Source organism: Lonchura striata, chromosome 2 (assembly GCF_050655825.1).
Source record: "Lonchura striata isolate lonStrDom1 chromosome 2, ASM5065582v1, whole genome shotgun sequence".
In the NCBI taxonomy this organism is placed as follows: Eukaryota; Metazoa; Chordata; class Aves; order Passeriformes; family Estrildidae; genus Lonchura; species Lonchura striata.
The window spans coordinates 26,158,245-26,174,922 of record NC_140704.1 but is presented as its reverse complement, the minus strand read 5'-3'; the positions used below and the strand labels follow the sequence as shown (position 1 = coordinate 26,174,922).

Sequence of the window (16,678 nt, the reverse complement as noted above, 5' to 3'; positions counted from 1 at the left end):
TTAAGTAGTCAAGAATGAAATAGAGGTACAGGCTCAGAGATGGAGACAGACTCTTGTAAAAACAGTGCTAAGCAATTAGGACAGGATGAATCTTTATTCAGATTCTGGGGTTTTTGAGATTTTATTTTGATTTCTAAGAAGGAATTTGTGCTGGGATTGCCTTTTGATTACTGTACCTATCTCTATGCAACTACAGTGACTCATTCATATTTTAGAACCAACAGTATTCTATTAAAGACTAACCTCCTGTTTCTTCAGGCATGAGAGGTAATAATATGGATTTCCCAGTGAGTCTTCCAGCAAAAGCAGAGGTCACTTTTATGCTATATATGACATTTCTGCTAATAAGTCTCTGCTTAAGCAGTGATATATTTAACATCCTTAAGTAACTTGAAATTACTTTCACTGTCAAACAGAAGTATCTCAATTAAAAAAAAAAAAAAATGAGACAATTTTATGCCAGGCTATCTTTATGAAAGCTTTTCCTTCCTAAATACAAACTCAGAAAGCATTGGAAACTAGGATAAATTCATCAATGCAATTTCAGTGGTGTAGATTTTCCATACCCACTGGGCATATTTATTGGAATCTTACTGTAGCTGGTCAAATTATTAATAGCTAACAATTTATTTTATTAATTTACCCTATACTTCTGTTCATTAAAAAACATCTCCCATTTTGATTTCTGCTTATTTTATTCATAAGCATTCAGTGAATATTTCAAGCATATTTTAGTCTGGAGTTTGTTCAGAAGCTCTTTGCTTCATCTAATCACAATGATTATTTCTTTGCTGGAGATGCTGTGACTTGAAATCCTCAGTTAGTATTGTCTTTGTTCCCCTGACTTTGCCTCTGTAAGTGCAGTATCCGGAGCACTTCTGACACAAATAGTGAACATCTAGTATCATATTTGAAGCAATGACTTATTAAAGGATGCACAAATCCATAGGAAAACAACCTTTCTCTAAACATTATTCAGACAAAACAAGTTTATATAGAAGTATGTTGAAAAATTAATAAAGAAACATGAGAATACAGAAAATTGAAATCTTTGGAGAAGCAAGAACCTTTATATATGGATCCTCACACTATAATCCCAATTTATTTCAAGCCACTCCCCTGTTGTCCTATGATATATTTTCCCAACACAGAATGATCATTTATTCCAATCACCAATTGATCAGCTCCAGCTAAATCAAGGCAAAAAAGGGCCCATAGGATTGTAAGCATTCCATGAAATTAGAATTTTAGCATGTATGAGCAATGAGTTTGCTGTTTTTATAAATGCCATTAGTATAACTCCACTGGAACTAGTTTCCTCTAAACACACTGAAGACAGAATTGTTCTAAACATCTCTACAGTCTTTGAGAACCTAACAAAAAGATAGGTCAAAAAAAATCAATCATGCAAGGTGGACCTTGCTGAAAGAGGACTAAATGAAATACCATCCTGGACTCCATCTAATTTCTCCATTATTACACAAAGCTGAGGTGAAAAAAACTCCCACAGAATCTCCCTAGAACCACCACATTCCTACAAACTAACTGTTCTTGATGAATACATAAGCATATATGCCTCTCATTACCTGAAAACTTTTATAGGTCAAGAGGTTAAAAACTTTCCATCAGCAACGGAAATGTAAGTACAAATTTAGAGTGTAAAACACCTGAGCAAAATTGAGTCAGGGACCTGCCCAGGGAGATGAATTTTAGCCTGAATCAAGAGGCTAACAAAGTCACAGCTCCACCTGTTGAGCTAAAGCAAATCATCCACCTGTAGCAGCTGGCAGCACAGTTTGTTTTTGTGCCAGACATAGATGACTAACACTGTGCTGCCTGGATAAAATAAAATATCAAAGTTTAGGGACAAACTATGCAGTCATTACTCTAGGTGAAGGAATAATGTAGCCATGGAGCCATTCTGCCAGAGAACAAAAGGACTTGGGTCTCCAGGAAGGTTCTCATGGCAGGCCAAAGACGGGATGACATTCTTCAGGGTAATTTTACTAAAGAATAAAACAATGACAGAAACAATAAAGAAATAAAAATGTATAGAACCTACTCAGCTCTTTTTGACTTCACAGAACACTAAGTTGCTCAGACCAGAGGCTATGAATACCACACATACCCATACATACATATTCTTTCATATTCAGTAGAAATGTTTACTACTTCTTTCCTGTGTCAGCTATCAATAGAGAGTTCTCACAAAGAAAATCAAGCTAAAATTTAAATGTCTTTCCAACCCCCTTATAAAAATGGAAATATTATATCAAGCTAAAGGTCCCATTTTGCAGCCAAAGAAATCAATGGAAAAGTTCTTCTGAGTCTGAGTGGTTTTGAATCAACATGCAAGTTTCTTGTGGAAGAATAAATAAAGCTACATTTTTTTGCTTTACATGGTCATTGTTCCAGTACATTTTTCTTCTAAAAAAAATCTGCAATGGTCTGCAAAACATGTGCATCAATAGTGCAGTTAGAGTTCAACTTTAGACCTCAAATATAGTTCTGGAAAATGGCCATGCATTGCTTTCTGAGGCATGCCACCATTTGCATGTCTTTGTATTTCTAACAGTAGTAAGGGTGTTGTCTGAATGCTTCAAAAACACATTTACAGAAAGAAAAAAGACATTAATTTTCTATTTGAAAACCCTACACTTTAGTTTAATTTCATAGATAAAGATATTTTTGTAGACTATTTCTTCAGAAGCTGGAGCAGTAGTCAGAATAAGTCACAAATCATGACTCAAAAAATTCAAAATTAATCCAAAAATAATTATTATCTCATAATTGTAGGATTTCTGATCATTAATTATTATCCAATAATAGTAAATATAATATTTTTAGGATAAGGGATGGTATCAAATGTATTGCTTGGTTATAGAAAAATACTGTAATAGAGTCTAAGTAGTCTAGAGGTAAATTCAGCAGATTCTTGGCAAAAACATTGCTCAGTAATATTTTTGAAGACATGGATATGTAATCTTTTCCTCCATGGAAGAAGTTTTATATCCCAAAAAAAATGCAAAAACCATACTGCATTCACTTTCTCCTAGCTCAGTAAAGCACCGAAGCATATGTGAGCAAGTGTTCTGACTTCAGTTGAGATTGTGTTTTGCTTCTAAAAAGTAGTTGCCAGCTATTGGCCTTCTCTCTGAAGTGTCTGCTACAACACTGCAATTTCAGAATATCCTATAAATTGTGGAGAACAAAAACAGCACCTCCTCTAATGTACTTAGTCATACATTTCCATATTCATTTGAGTTGTGTTACACTGGAAGACTGAACCATATAATTACAATCTGCTAATCCATAGAATAACTTTTCCAAGACTCACAGTCTGCTCTAGCTAGCAAATATTTAGCACATTTAAGAGCCAAATACAAGCTATATTCCAATACATTTATAATTCTGTGGGATGGTACCTCACAGCAATGACTTGTGCTAGCAGAGACAGAGAGCTGAGCTCTCCTTCACAAAGGAAGGAGACACCCAGCAAGAGGTCCCACTAAGTCAACAAAGACAGAAGCTAAAGATATAGATGATGATTCACAAATAACAGTCTTGCCAAGGACCAGATAATACCATTTTTTACCCAATCTGAGTGACCACTCACAGACATGATTCCACTGAGGTATCGATGCACTTCCCTCCGTTTGCAACATGTACTACACTGCCACCTGCTACAAGCAAGTCAGCTAAGCAAATGTGATGTTTGTGGAAGCCGGGAGAAGAAACAAGCAGGAATATAAAATGTGGACATTGTCAAGTAATATCCATTGCAGGATGGAGCCCATCTTTCTTAAATTGTGAAGGTTTTCATGTACTATTTATTATGCACATCATTTATGTCACATTTCTGTAGTCTTTCTTATCTTCCTGATCCTTAAAGATCTGTTCACTTAGCAATTGTCTTCCACAGAACTACAGTACTATTGCCATGTTTTACCTATCAATATTTCTTACAAAATCATCTCAAGGTGCAAAGTATTCCCCACATAAACATTAAGAAAAATCTCTGTATGTAACACAGAGTAGTTGCAGTAAGTGACAGCAGAAATTATTCTAAATTAGAGTCAAATTACACATAAGCATTCTGATTTTAAGCACACCAATATTTTACAATACTGTTATTGACAGTGCAATAAGCATGAGCACACAGTTTTAACAATATTCCCATTTTAAGTCTATCTCTTCTTTAGCAAGACCTCAAACTCTATGCTTGAGAATGTAAATATAAAAAGCAGTCCATTAATTTTATATAAGCAGCTTTATATACCTGAAGGCCTATGACAACATTTCTTGACAAAATAGCCTAGCAGAAGGTCTATTTTTCTAAAGTTCAATCAAGAATAGCTTATAAAAATGACTGTGTAGATAAATATTATGGTACAGGTGGTCTGAACTACCCATAACAAAAATTCCATTAGCTAAAAATTTTTAAGAGCTACCAATTACACTTTCAATTTGAAGTGGTAGCTGAATAGTGACAAGCAATTCTCAGAAATAGAAATGGTCTACTTAATCTTCAACATAAACAGAATCTGTCCTCCTCACACAAGTAAACAAACCATCAATTTACATGGAATCCTATCTTGCATTACACTGCAGGATCAGGGCATAGGATCTGCTGCAGAGGAGTCTTTGTTTGTCCATCTCAATACATGGCCAGAATGTTTCTCCTTTTCTATTTTTACTGTTACCTGGTAGCTCACTTGCACTGCTAAAACAAGTGCAGGAAATATTGTGCCAGCTGGAAGTTAACTCACACATAATGCAAGGCTGACATAGGGCAGGGGAAGGAGAAAGAGGATCATAAAACACACTGGTCACTAATCACTGGTAATGCTACTTCTGTTATTTCAAACCATGTTCCAGCTAGGAAGGAAAGAAGCATCTTTTAATTTTCAGCTGAGGATACTGTACTGGTTAGATTTAAGTGACTCTCTTCTTTTTAAATTAATAAATATAATTCTAATGTCTCATATATTACTATAATAATAACAATTAATATATTTTATATATTTTAATATGCTATAATTTAATTCCATGCCTTTCCAAGAACAAAAGTTCTTCTTTCCTACTATTATTTTGGCTGTCAGTTCTGCTTCTAAAACTAGTCTGCTGCACAGCTATTCACCAAATTTTAAGTAAATATGCAAAAAATAACATAGACATATTTGACTTATGTCAATGTTTTCAAAAGCCCAGCAAAATAAGAGCATTCAGTGTTCTTGTGCACACAATAACCTGATTACACACACAAAGAAACAACCAGGCTCTTTGTTCTTTTGGGTTTTGTGTCAAGTCTGGGTTAGAAGATGAAATTTGAGGTAAAGAGGGCACTAATATCATAATCATTTGGTAGGCCTAATTTCTCCCCCTTCAACAACCTGCAGATTTGGAAAGAGCAGATCATCTTTGCATGCACTGGTCAAACTGTCATCAAAGTGATCAAACAGATTAAAGAAGAAGTGATAACCCAGAGGACACTGGCAAAACTAACTTGTGAATGGACAGGACAGAGACCAACTGGTGGACAAAACGTTTTTGAGCAGATTTCAGGGACAAGGAAGAAAATATTACCAAATCTCTCCTCAGAGAGGAAAAGACAAGGCAGCGGGAGAGATGACACAGGGTGCAAAGCAGATGAACATCCCTGAGACATTTGTCACTGGCTGGACGGTGAGACATTGACATTAATGAGGGTGGCATTTGGAAGATAAAAGCAGTATCTCTGCAGCAGACAATGCAGTTGTGAGACACGACGCACAGGGATATGGTGTAATCAAAAGGGACTGGAGAATGTTCACAGCCAGGAAAAGCATCACAATCACTACTGGTATTCATGGCAGAATATGGATCAGGAATAAATGGCTTATGGTTTTATCTAGAAGGCTGGTGGAGATTGTGGGTTATTTTACCTCTCAGCCCAGTCAATTCCCATCACATTCCTTCATTGAAGGACTCTTCATCAGTCATTCACTTACACCTGCCTTGCCAAAAGTCACTGTTTCATTGACAAGTGCTTTTCAGGCAGCAGAGATCTGGAGGCTGGCTCTGTTGATAGTAAGTGGGATTTACAGGGGTGGAGGCAGTTGCCTGTGATTATCTCCTAGTGAAAGCAAGTGGAGGGCTGGGAGATACCCGGAGCACCGTCTGCCAGGACACAGGCAATCAATTGAAGTGAGCAAGATTTGGCTGCCCCTCACAGATGCCTCAGAGTGCCACTACCCCAAAAATGACATGAGCTGTGTCGGAGAGACACTCCTGCCCCGACCCATAGGATTTTAAAAGTCACTGTTAATTAATAATCCCCTGTTCTCATGTCTGGTGTCAGCCATGTCTCAGACCTCATTTTTTATTCCAATGCTTTTGGATATCTCTGGTCTCTCTCCAAAAGGAGAGGATTTTGTGGTCCTGGGATAGAATGAGACAAACCTGAGCATCTCAGAATAGGTTTCCTATCCCCAGATTCATTCTACCACCGCTGTTCCACCGCATACTCATGTATTGTCCCTCTGACCAGCTTTTCCTCAGAAAATAAAGCTACCATTTCAGCACTGAGAGAAAGACAGCAGCAACAGTAAACAAATACATCGATCTGCTGGTCCACCCGCCTCCTTCTTCCTTCAGATAACTGGCACAGAGCACCAAGCATCCGGAGAGTGTTGAGGATGAGGTCTAAGCTGCGGCAGCCCGAAACCTTGACTAGCCCGGGACGGGGCTCCTGTGAGCGAGTGGCCGGCGGTGCGGGTCGGGCCGGGGCCGGGGCCGGGCCGGGCCGGGCCGGGCCGGGCGCTGTCCGCGGTGCTGCCCGGCCCTGGCGCTGTCCCGGCCGGCGCCGAGCGGGACACTCACTCAGTGCCAGCCCTCTCTCGGCCCCATTGCCAGAGCTTGGCCGCTCTCCCCGCAGCGCTTGCACTCGCCGTCCGCGGCTCGAAACACTCAGCATCTCCGACAGAGGAGGGGAAAACACACTTTTAAAAAACAAATAAATAAATAAATAACACATAGGGTAATCGTACTCTGAAGAAAGTTTCAGTGGCGGATCCAGCAACGAAAGCCAGACTAACCCGATATGTGCTAAGGACAAGGTCTTTCTGCTTCCTCATTAATGCTTCATGCAAGAAGTGCAGCCGCACATGAAAGTAACCATGTCCCTGTCCTACTGCAGAGTTTTGAGGGCATCCCTGTTGTCCTTCAATACCGTCTCTCTGCTTTGATACAAAAACATTGAAAGAGTATGGCAAAGCAATAGAAGAAATCTGACTGAATCAATCACAAACAAGCCCAGCAAGACGGATTATGGGAAAAGAAGGTGTATTCTTGAGTAACGACTGGCGTCAGAGTAGTTAAAATAGAACAGAAAAGCCTCTTGAAAAGTCAATTCTTATGTAGATGAGGTGACCAGAGAGATTTTCTCTCCCTTCGAGGGCTCACTGAATTCCTAATTTGCCCTTAGAAACCCTAGAGGAATGACGAAGAAAGGGCGGTAATATTGGGGATTGCTATTCCTAACAGATATTACCGTGATATGGATTATTGCCTAGAAATGCACTGAAAATTAGGGGATGCAATGCCATTGTCTCAGCCAAGCTATTTGTCTTGACCTTCGGCTTTGTCCATCCAGGCTGAACAAACTTCCTGCAATGAGCATCGCTGTCTGCCACCCACACAACTTTGATCTCTCTAGGTCGCGGAAAGGGAAAGGGGACAAGAGGCAGCTTCCCCTCCGAAAAAGAGCACTCGCAGAAATTTATACAACAGCCAGAAAAACGTAGTGTTAAACAATAAACTGGGAAATGCACTGTCCTGTTAAACAGAGAGTAGTTTGCACAGCATTGAGAACCCGCCAATATATATCATATCAATAAAAAGGAGCTCTTCGAAAGCTTGCATAGTAATTGAGATTGGAGATCTTTTTTGATATGGGTTGGCATTTCCTCATATCAATCTGACAGAGCCAACTCAGGAAATTGCTGGTAATATTCATCTGGGGAGCACTTTCATTAAACGTAATTCATTCGACTTTCACAATAAATTGAGTGACATCCTTACAGCAGAACCTTTTTATCCTTGATGAAGTGCTTGCCAGCCTTTGGTTTTCCACTTTATTGTCACATTCCTTAAAGCGGAATCGTCAACATGTCAATCTGCTGCATGAAAAAAATGCTAAAGCTGTATTTACAAAGCACCCAGGAGGTGGTTTAATGCTGACTTACAAGAAGAGCGAGCTGGGTGTTAAACTATCTGCTAAATCACATTAATACTTCACCCAAATCCAGTCGGGAGAACAGAAGCCAATCCTAGGAAGGGTAAGATGGTTCACACATCCATTTTCTCCAAGTTCTGGCTATTCCGAACAATTGGTTTCTTAACCTGCTTCACTGCACTTTCCAAGACGATTAGGAAATGGGTTTTTTGTTAATTAAAATGGCGGTTTAGAGATGCAGAGAAATATTAAAAAGGTTAAAATGGATACCTCTAGGTGCCATACAAACTTGGGAGATTTGTCTATTCGAAGAGAGGTAGGGATGTTGAATTGGATTATATTGAGGTACCTCCCCAGAAGATGAAATCTATTCCAGATTGCTTTCTCCAGCTGTATACTAAATTAAAATAGTGTGTACTAAGCATCAAGAAAAAGAAAGTTCAGTGCAGGGAAACCCCTTCTAAAACTAGCACAGGTCTCTGGTGGTTAGGAAGCAAGGAAGCCTGGAAAAGAGCACACTATCCTCTGCTTGGAGGGGAAAAAAAAAAAAAAAGCACAGAAAAGTTTGTTCCACCTACACGAGGTCGGAGTCCCGTTGTTATTCCCATGTCTTACCTTCCGAGAGGGTAAGTTTTTCCCTTTACACCACCGCTACAGCCTCTCTCAAACTCGTTTAGAAATAGGGAGCAGGAGCTTCTCAAGGCTACGTAAACACCCCCACACAAAAAGCCACTACTCTCCCTGCCCGCTAAGCGCTCTCCCCCGCCCTCCCTGCCTTCGACGTCAATTTGAAAATTGAAAGAAATCGCTTATTTGGGGAGAAAAAAGCAATACCCGAATGCATTCACTACCAAATGCCTATGAGAAAATACTGTGGGTGGTGATTACGATAGGACAATGCCCCCTGTCTCTTTTGTTTTCTGCCTGTAGAGGTGTAGGTTTGTTTGTTGTTTGTTGTTTTTTTCTTCCATGACAAAGTAGGTCACAATCAGCAACAATCTTTAAAAAGAAAGAAGAAAAAAAAATCAGCTTATCTTCGCCGGCACGATATTTCCTCACGTTCACCACAGCTTCCATTAACCGGTGCGAAATGACCGCAAACAGTGCGACGCGCAGCGAAATTAAATGTACACAAACTCCGGAGCCTCTAACCCCCTGTTTACCCCCTCAGCAAATACTGTACCAAGTGTGCCATCGCGGAGGACAATTTTTAACCTCTGTTATTCACAACAATTTTGCAGAGAAGCTCCTCTCGGCTGTCAGAAGGCCTCCAAGCTACAGTGACGGTGTGAAACAGACCTTAAAATCCCAGCCCGGCACGGGGGAAGGTTAGCAGGCTGTTTCCGAAGCCCCTCTGCCAAAGCCATCGCTGTGTTTAACAAGATGCCCCGTGAGCCCCGCAGTTCTACTCCCTTGGCAAAGCGCCGCGCAGGAAAGCTCCCCCCGCGAAAGAGCCTTCACCGCGGGGTGGATAAACCACCCCTCCTTTCGTTCTTGCTCTGCTTAACTTCTGCACAGAGTTGAAGCACTCTGCTACCCAGCTCCAGAGAGTATCCTAATTAAACCCACCGCTGAATAAACACTTTGCTGGGAGAAGACTACCAAGCCGGGCGGGGGATGAACTGGGGGAGTGATCCTTATCCTAACAGCATGCCACGCAAAATTCCGACTAATTTTAGTTCCGTACCAGCTACTCCGGTGTAGGAGCGCCTAAATAATGAGCCGAAGTCTCTTTGAGCCAGGATGACCCCAGCAAAAGAGGTGCATGTACCCACCCCGCGCTTGTGCGGCGCGGTAAGGTCTCCACAGAGGGGTGGGAGTGGAGCCTGCGGCCGTGCCGGGGGTGAAATCCCGCCGTGTGCGAGCCCTTCGCTGCCGGTGCCGCCGGCGCCGGGGGTGCGCAGGGCCCGGGCGGCGGCCGGGGAGGGGAGCGGCGGGACGGGACGGGACGGGACGGGACGGGACGGGACGGGACGGGACGGGACGGGACGGGACGAGCGCCCGTCGCCGCCGGGAGCTACCGGGCACAGCCCGCCGTGCCCCGCCGCACGGAGCGGCTCCGCAGCTGCCGGCACGGAAGCGATCTGCCGCCTCCTTCGAGGGCCTGCTTGACCTGTCCCTCTGAGAAATAATACTCAGGATCCTCACCGTTCTTCCTAACAGCCCGCGCGTCCTGTTACTTCTACAGCTTGCTGCTTCCACATAGGAGGGGAAAAAATAAGGAAGAAATGAAAAGAAACAGCCTGGCCTTTTATTGTCCTGTGGCGTCGGACTGGAAGTTCACCGGCAATTACGCAGGAGGTACAACGAGAAGGTTTCCCTTAAAGAAATGGTGTAAAATCCCAGCGTCCTTATAAACAGATCTCAATTCTATGAGAGACTGCGATCTCCAGATGTTATTTTGGTCTTTTTTCTTTATTATTTACGTTCTTCCTCACTGACGATTTTTAGCTCAGCTCAGCACTGTTAGTTAAGGAAACAACATCATCCATTAGAATCAGTCTAAGATGCTTTTGAAAGAACAACAGTGATGTGGAGTGTCGTGGTAAACGAGACCTAATGTAGGTATTTTAATACTTTCTGCAGCTTTCTAAAAGTAGAGAAGAAAACAACTGCAAGACTTTAAAGTATTTAAAGGTTAACTCCTAATTCTGACAAATAAGTACTAAGTTTTTAGGCCAAAAGAAATACACTAACACTTCAAATCAAATATAACACTTTCAATACACTGCACAGCTCGAAATAAGGAGAAAATGAACCTCGCAATGCACAACTAACGTTCTTTTCAATAAACATAATATGGTGAACCATCTCTACACCAGCAAAATTCCTACTCTTTCAGATCGGCCACGATCCCTATAAATTTCAGGCAATAAGGCTGGATAGCATATGACTCTATTAAAAGGGGAAGAAAAGATTTCTTACAAAGAAACAGGGGAGGGAGAAAAAAAGATTAAAAAAAAAAAAAAGAAAAAAAAAAAGGAAAAAGAGCAGCGGTTTGCTAAGTGAAGAGAAATTGCAAGGCAGACAGTGTCAGTAAATGAGTGACTTCAAGGCAGCCCAGCCTCACTGCAGCTGTTCACTCTCCATGAACACTTCCTAATTCAGGCGAAGGGGAAACAGGCTATTTTCCCTCTCACCTATATTATTAACCCCTCTCAAAAAGGTTTTTTTTTTTAACAAACTCTATAGGAAGCTGTTTGTGCTGCCATTTCATTTACCCTCCTAACAGTCTGAGCATTGAAAATTTAATTCCTAATTGAAACTGCTTTTGTCCACGCGGAGCGACGTGCACATATAGATAGACACAACAAAGTGCTGCACCTTGCTGCTTTGTGGCGCCACATTAAAGCTTTAATCAAAACTTCATGCTTCGGTGCTAATAAACAGTTTGTTATGATGTGATAGCCTAATGCAAACTTTCAGAGTCACTCCTGAAATACAGAGAATAGGGGGAGATTGGCACAGACGTGGAAGTATCGAGTTAGAAGGAAGAATCGTGCTAGGGAAATCCTTTGGATCCTCCCCGAGTGTTTTGGCAGAAGATACAGACCAGCTGAAGGGCGCATTCCCTCCCCCTAGCTTGTCTTTTATTCCCGACTCGTTGTTTTTTGTTTTTTTTTTTCTGTATCATATTTCGCATTGTTTCGAGGGAAACTTGAAAATCGTCTCCTTCACTCTGCAATGCCAAATCCTCAGGAAGAAAAAAAGTATTCAGGTAATGAAGTCTGTAACTAAACGGTAATTGAATCAGCATAATTTGCACACTGAATGGTTTTCAAATGCTCCCAGTTTACAATTAAAGGAGAATTAATGCGCTTGTTGTTCAGACTGCAGCGCATTAGAATAAATCCAGCACTGTTGTTGTAATGAGTCGAGAGCAGTTTAACTTCCAGCAAACACATTTAAAATTTAACACGACGTATCGATCTCGCTCCGGCTTTTTGATGGATTATTTGCCACGCACTTTTCTCCCCATTTCCCCCCACCCCTCTACCCCCACCCCGGCTATAAAATTCGCAGGGAGGAGAGACGCCCGCGGCAGACGTGGCACCGCCCGGCGAGGGCAGGACCCCACGTCGGGCGGGCACGGGAAGGGCCGGGAGGTGCCGGGCGGGGATGGGCCGGGATGGGGCCGGGATGGGGCCGGGATGGGGCCGGGATTCGGTCGGGCCGGGCCGGGCGCGGCGGGCGCTGCGCGGGCGCGGGAGGAGCGCGCGGGAGGAGCGCGCGGGGCCCCGCCCGCGCCGGGCCCGCGCCCGATTGGCTGCTCTGCGCGGGGCCGCGCGCGCTGCCCCGCAGCGCCCCCGGGCGGCGCGGCCGCCACAGCGCAGGGAGCGGCGGCGCGGGCAGCGCCCGGAGCCCCGGGAGCCCCGGGAGCCCCGGGAGCCCCGGGAGCCCGAAGAGCTCGGGAACCGGAGCGGGAACCGGAGCCGGGCCGTCGCCGTCACCACCCCCAGCACGGGCGCCAGTGTGCTTCTCTCGGCAACGCTCCTGGAAAAAGGTCTTTTCCCTCCCCCGCAGCCACGGGGATGAGCTGCCGCCAAGCGTTTGCCTGCTTAACGCATCGCAAGCGAGAGAGGACGCAGACTGCAAAGGAGCAGTCTGCCTGGGTTTTGTTCCTTGCAATCGTAGCGGGAATAAAGTGTGTGTGTGTGAGAGAGGGGAGATAACGCCGATGTTTACTCGTGTTCCCGCGGTAATCCTAAAGGAGATTTGCTACGAAAGTCAATGACACTTCTTGCAGAAAATACTAGCTGCGTTCGCCGCCGAGTGCCCTCCCGCCGGTGCCGCACCGCCCGTAGTGGCACACTGCGGGGCTGCCCTTCCGGAGGGGCTCCCACCCTCAGGAGGGAGCAGAGGGCAGGAAGTTGCCTCCATCCCACAGCCTGGCCGGGCGCCCCCGCGGCGGTGCTCCGGTGCCCACGCAGACACCCGGGGACCCGGTCCGGGAGTAGTACCGAGGGACGCGGCCCAGGAGACCCTGACCCTGCTCTGGCCCAGCGGAGCACTCTTTCCCCGCGGAGAAGTTACAGGTCTGCGCCCCCACTCCGCGCGCCCCGCCGAGATTTCCCGGGAGATTTCCCGGGACCCGCACCGCCCCGGCCCCGGGAGGCAGGGCTGGCTGCGGGGTGCAAGTAGTTGCCGTGAGTTTGTTCGTTCTCCGCCAGGCTGGCGCCCTCCTCCCCGAGGAGCTTCCCCATGCCTGGCCCGTGCGAGGGGCCGGGGACACTCACCAGGTAGAGAGTGGGCTGCAGGAGAAGGACCGCGTACCAGTACACAGCCTGCATCCTCGCCGCTCAAACTTCCCCCGCGCTGCTTTCGCTGCCTCTTTGTTTCTTCCAGAACATAGATCCACCTGACATCCACTTTACAGAACAAGCAGAGCTCTCACCAGCCTAGACAAAAACGAAATTATAGATCCCATGACCACAAGACAAGGTTAGGCTCAGCACAAGGGGGGAAGAGAGGTGTGTAGGGAAAGAGGGGCGGGGGGGGGGGGGGGGGGCGGCAGCAAGAGAAGGAGGAGATGGGGTGTGTGAATGGGGGTGGGGGAAACAAAAAACGATTAAAATCGAGTTAATCCAGCGTCAAAGCAAAGTGATCGCACGGTCCGAGGTGGCGGCAGACCGCCTATAGGCAGCGCTCCCCGGCGCTCAGTCCTTTTGCTGGGCGGGAGACCCCCGTGGTGTGGGCTGGGACGGCCCGGGGGTGCCACTGCCAGCCCTGCCTGTCTGTGTGCCCTCGGCGGGGACCGGGCGGCAGCGCCCGCCAGTTGGCTGAGGAGCCCCGGCACCGTGCTAGGGAGCGGAGCGGCGCCGGAGCGGGGAGAAGGCGGCAGCAGACGCTGGGGTCGTGGCTCCGGATGCTTCTGGGCGCTTAAAGCCGAGGCAGGGAGCTTTGCCTTCGGGACGCCCGAGCAGGATCTGCTTACCCCTGCAAGCGCCCACCTCCCTCTGCCGCTCCTGAAGGCGCGCCGTGCCTTGCCCCGGGCCGGGACCGCGCCCCGGGGCGCCCCGGCGGGCGAGGACCCCCATCCCCTGTCCCAGCCCTTCTCCGCCCCCGCGGCCCGCGGACAGCCCCGCCGCCGCGGGGGCCCGCGGTGGGGATACGTACGGCGTGGGGGATCCGACGGCGGACGGGGCTCCGCGGGACGCTCCATGGGCGAGCCTAGAGGGGCTGAGTGCCGCGGCGCAGCCCGCCACCCCTGCGCATCTCCTCGCCGCGCTCCGCGCCGAGGTGTCCCGCGGCCGCTGTGCATCCAGCGCAGGCACTGTCAGGACGGCGGGGCGGCTGGCAGGCTCTCCCTCCCTTGCCTCCCCTTCTCCACACACGAGCAGGATCCGCCGAGCAGGACACTTACGGGAGGAGGGAGCTGCCCGGGCTGCCCGCTCGCCTTCGGCGGGGGGCGCGGGCAGGAGCGGCGGCACCGGCGCTCCGGGGCGTCCAGCGCGATTTGTCTCTATTAAAAATGACTTATTGGCGAGTGAGCGGCGAGCGCCTGCTATTTAACTTCAGATAAAATCTATCTGCAAAGACCTTGGCCGATCATCTTAAAATAAAGCGCTGGAGCCGAGCACTGTCCGAGGCTCACTGCTTGGGGAAAGAGAAAGAGCAGCGGGGGGGGGGGGGGGGGGGGGGGGGGGGGGCTTGCTTGGCGAGGGGGGAAGGGAGGAGGGAGGAAGGGGAGTTTAGCGGCGTCCCATCCTCTCCGCCGAACGGGGTGATGAATTAGAACCCTCCCCGGGCGACGCGAGCTGCCTTGCGCTGCCCGCCCTGCCCACCCTGCCCGCGCTGCTGCCTGCCGCGTGTCCTGCCCTGTCCCTCCTGCCTGCCGTGTGTCCTGCCCTGTCCCTCCTGCCTGCCCTATCTGCCTGATGCCTGCCGTGTGTCCTGCCCTGTCCCTGCTGCCTGCCCTATCCGCCCTGCTGCCTGCCGTGTGTCCTGCCCTGTCCCTGCTGCCTGCCCTATCTGCCTTCTGCCTCGCTCTGCCCGGGAGCGGGCGCTGCCCTCCCTGCCCTCCCTGCTGCCTGCCGTGCTGCCTGGGCACAGCCCTTTCCCTCTCCGCCTGCCCGCGGGAGCCGGCTGTCAGCCTTAAAGAAGCATGGCAGAGCACCTTCTTCCTCTTTTTTTCCCTTTCATTTTAGTTTTTCCACCTCCCTCTGCCGTGTCCCGTGCATCGACAGTGCAGCTCCGCCTGGGAAGTCAGCGGGCGCCCGCCAGCCAGGCACGGAGGCAGCAGGATCGCGGAGCCCAGATGGGTGACGGCTGCGGGAGCCAGGCTCCAGGATGGAAGGGTTGCTTCTCCCACTCTAGCAGGAACCTGTAGCTGGACAGCCCCTCGGAGTGAAGCTGGAAAGCTCACCCCCGTCGGGTGCTGTGGCTTATCCTGCCAGCTGTCATACAAATGGGAAGGTCTCACCGACCTGGTTTTGCTTCTACTTTACAAAGAATCCTACGAATGTTTTTCATACACTCTTCCATCCCCTAAACGGTATCATTATTAGTGTGACATTGGGACAGGTTGAAGGGAAGGATACCAGAAGTACTGAGCAGTCTTACCAGATGCCCAAACTCAACAGCAAACCTCAGATTTATCACCTCCCAAAGCCAAAGCAAGAAGTGTGCCAGTAAGCTGTACAGAGAGGGAAATTAGAAAGAAAAGGAAGACTTCAGTTGTCCTGTCAAATCCTTCTCTCAGACTACATAGGGGTAACTAATATCTGTGATCCAAGGATTCAGTATCAAGCTGTAAAATACTGTTTTAATTTTGGGGTCTGAGTTTGGAACACTGTAATAAAAGCGGAGCAGGGAAAGAATGGGGAAGGTAATGAGCACTCTTTGAAAGAGCTGCACCAGAGCCCTCCCCCATAGCCATTTCTGTTCCAAACACCTGGAAGATGGACACCTCCATATGCTTCCAGCACCATCACTCTGCTAGACATGCAGAATGCTCATGTCACAGCTTTGAACAGAAGTGTGCAGCCTGCGAGCAATCATACTGTCATCCTGCCCCTCCAGACAGCCTCTGCGGTGCAGTGCAGGCTAAAGCTGCCTAGGGACTTCTTGTTTCAAAAGGATAACAAAAAACTGCATCTGACTTTTCCCTTGCAACTCCTTCCTTCCTCTCTCCCACTCTCACTTCTCTGTAAGTCTGGGGCTAGAAGCACGCCTAATAATCTAGAGAGATGAGAGAGAGAGAGAGAGAGAGAGGAGATAGATAGATAGATAGATAGATAGATAGATAGATAGATAGATAGATAGATAGATTATAGATATTGCTCTCTTTGCATAGAACAAACTTGCTATAGACTGTGTGGAGCATACTGCTGATCATTGCAATAACTTGCTGTTTAACCCAGCCCAGTTACTCTTATTTTAGATATGAAATTGCCAGGTTATTATGGAGTAGAAGAAGCAAAGTCCACCAGGTTTCAGTAGGTCATATTCCTGGAGAAGACA

General features: G+C 47.0%; 1 protein-coding gene and 1 long non-coding RNA gene across 4 annotated transcripts in view; one reads left to right on the top strand and one right to left on the bottom strand.

Moving 5' to 3' along the window:
- The window catches only part of NXPH1 (neurexophilin 1), a 137,895-nt gene extending 122,786 nt beyond the window's left edge, over positions 1-15,109 (bottom strand). The window contains exons 1-2 of one of the 3 annotated variants that reach the window (XM_021538349.4): positions 14,333-15,109; positions 13,453-13,614 (exon numbers count right to left, since the gene is read on the bottom strand). In XM_021538349.4, coding sequence (XP_021394024.1) covers positions 13,453-13,506 — 54 coding nt within the window. In that variant the 5' untranslated portion in view covers positions 13,507-13,614; positions 14,333-15,109. Of the gene's footprint in view, positions 1-13,452; positions 13,615-14,150; positions 14,173-14,332 lie in introns of those variants that run through there. The other 2 variants (XM_021538350.4, XM_085567333.1) reach the window with 2 other exon arrangements.
- LOC116183211 (uncharacterized) lies at positions 9,846-10,601 on the top strand. Its single transcript, XR_013341108.2, has 2 exons — positions 9,846-9,978; positions 10,404-10,601. It is a non-coding gene; the product is annotated as an uncharacterized LOC116183211 (long non-coding RNA).
- Positions 15,110-16,678: the final 1,569 nt, after the last annotated feature.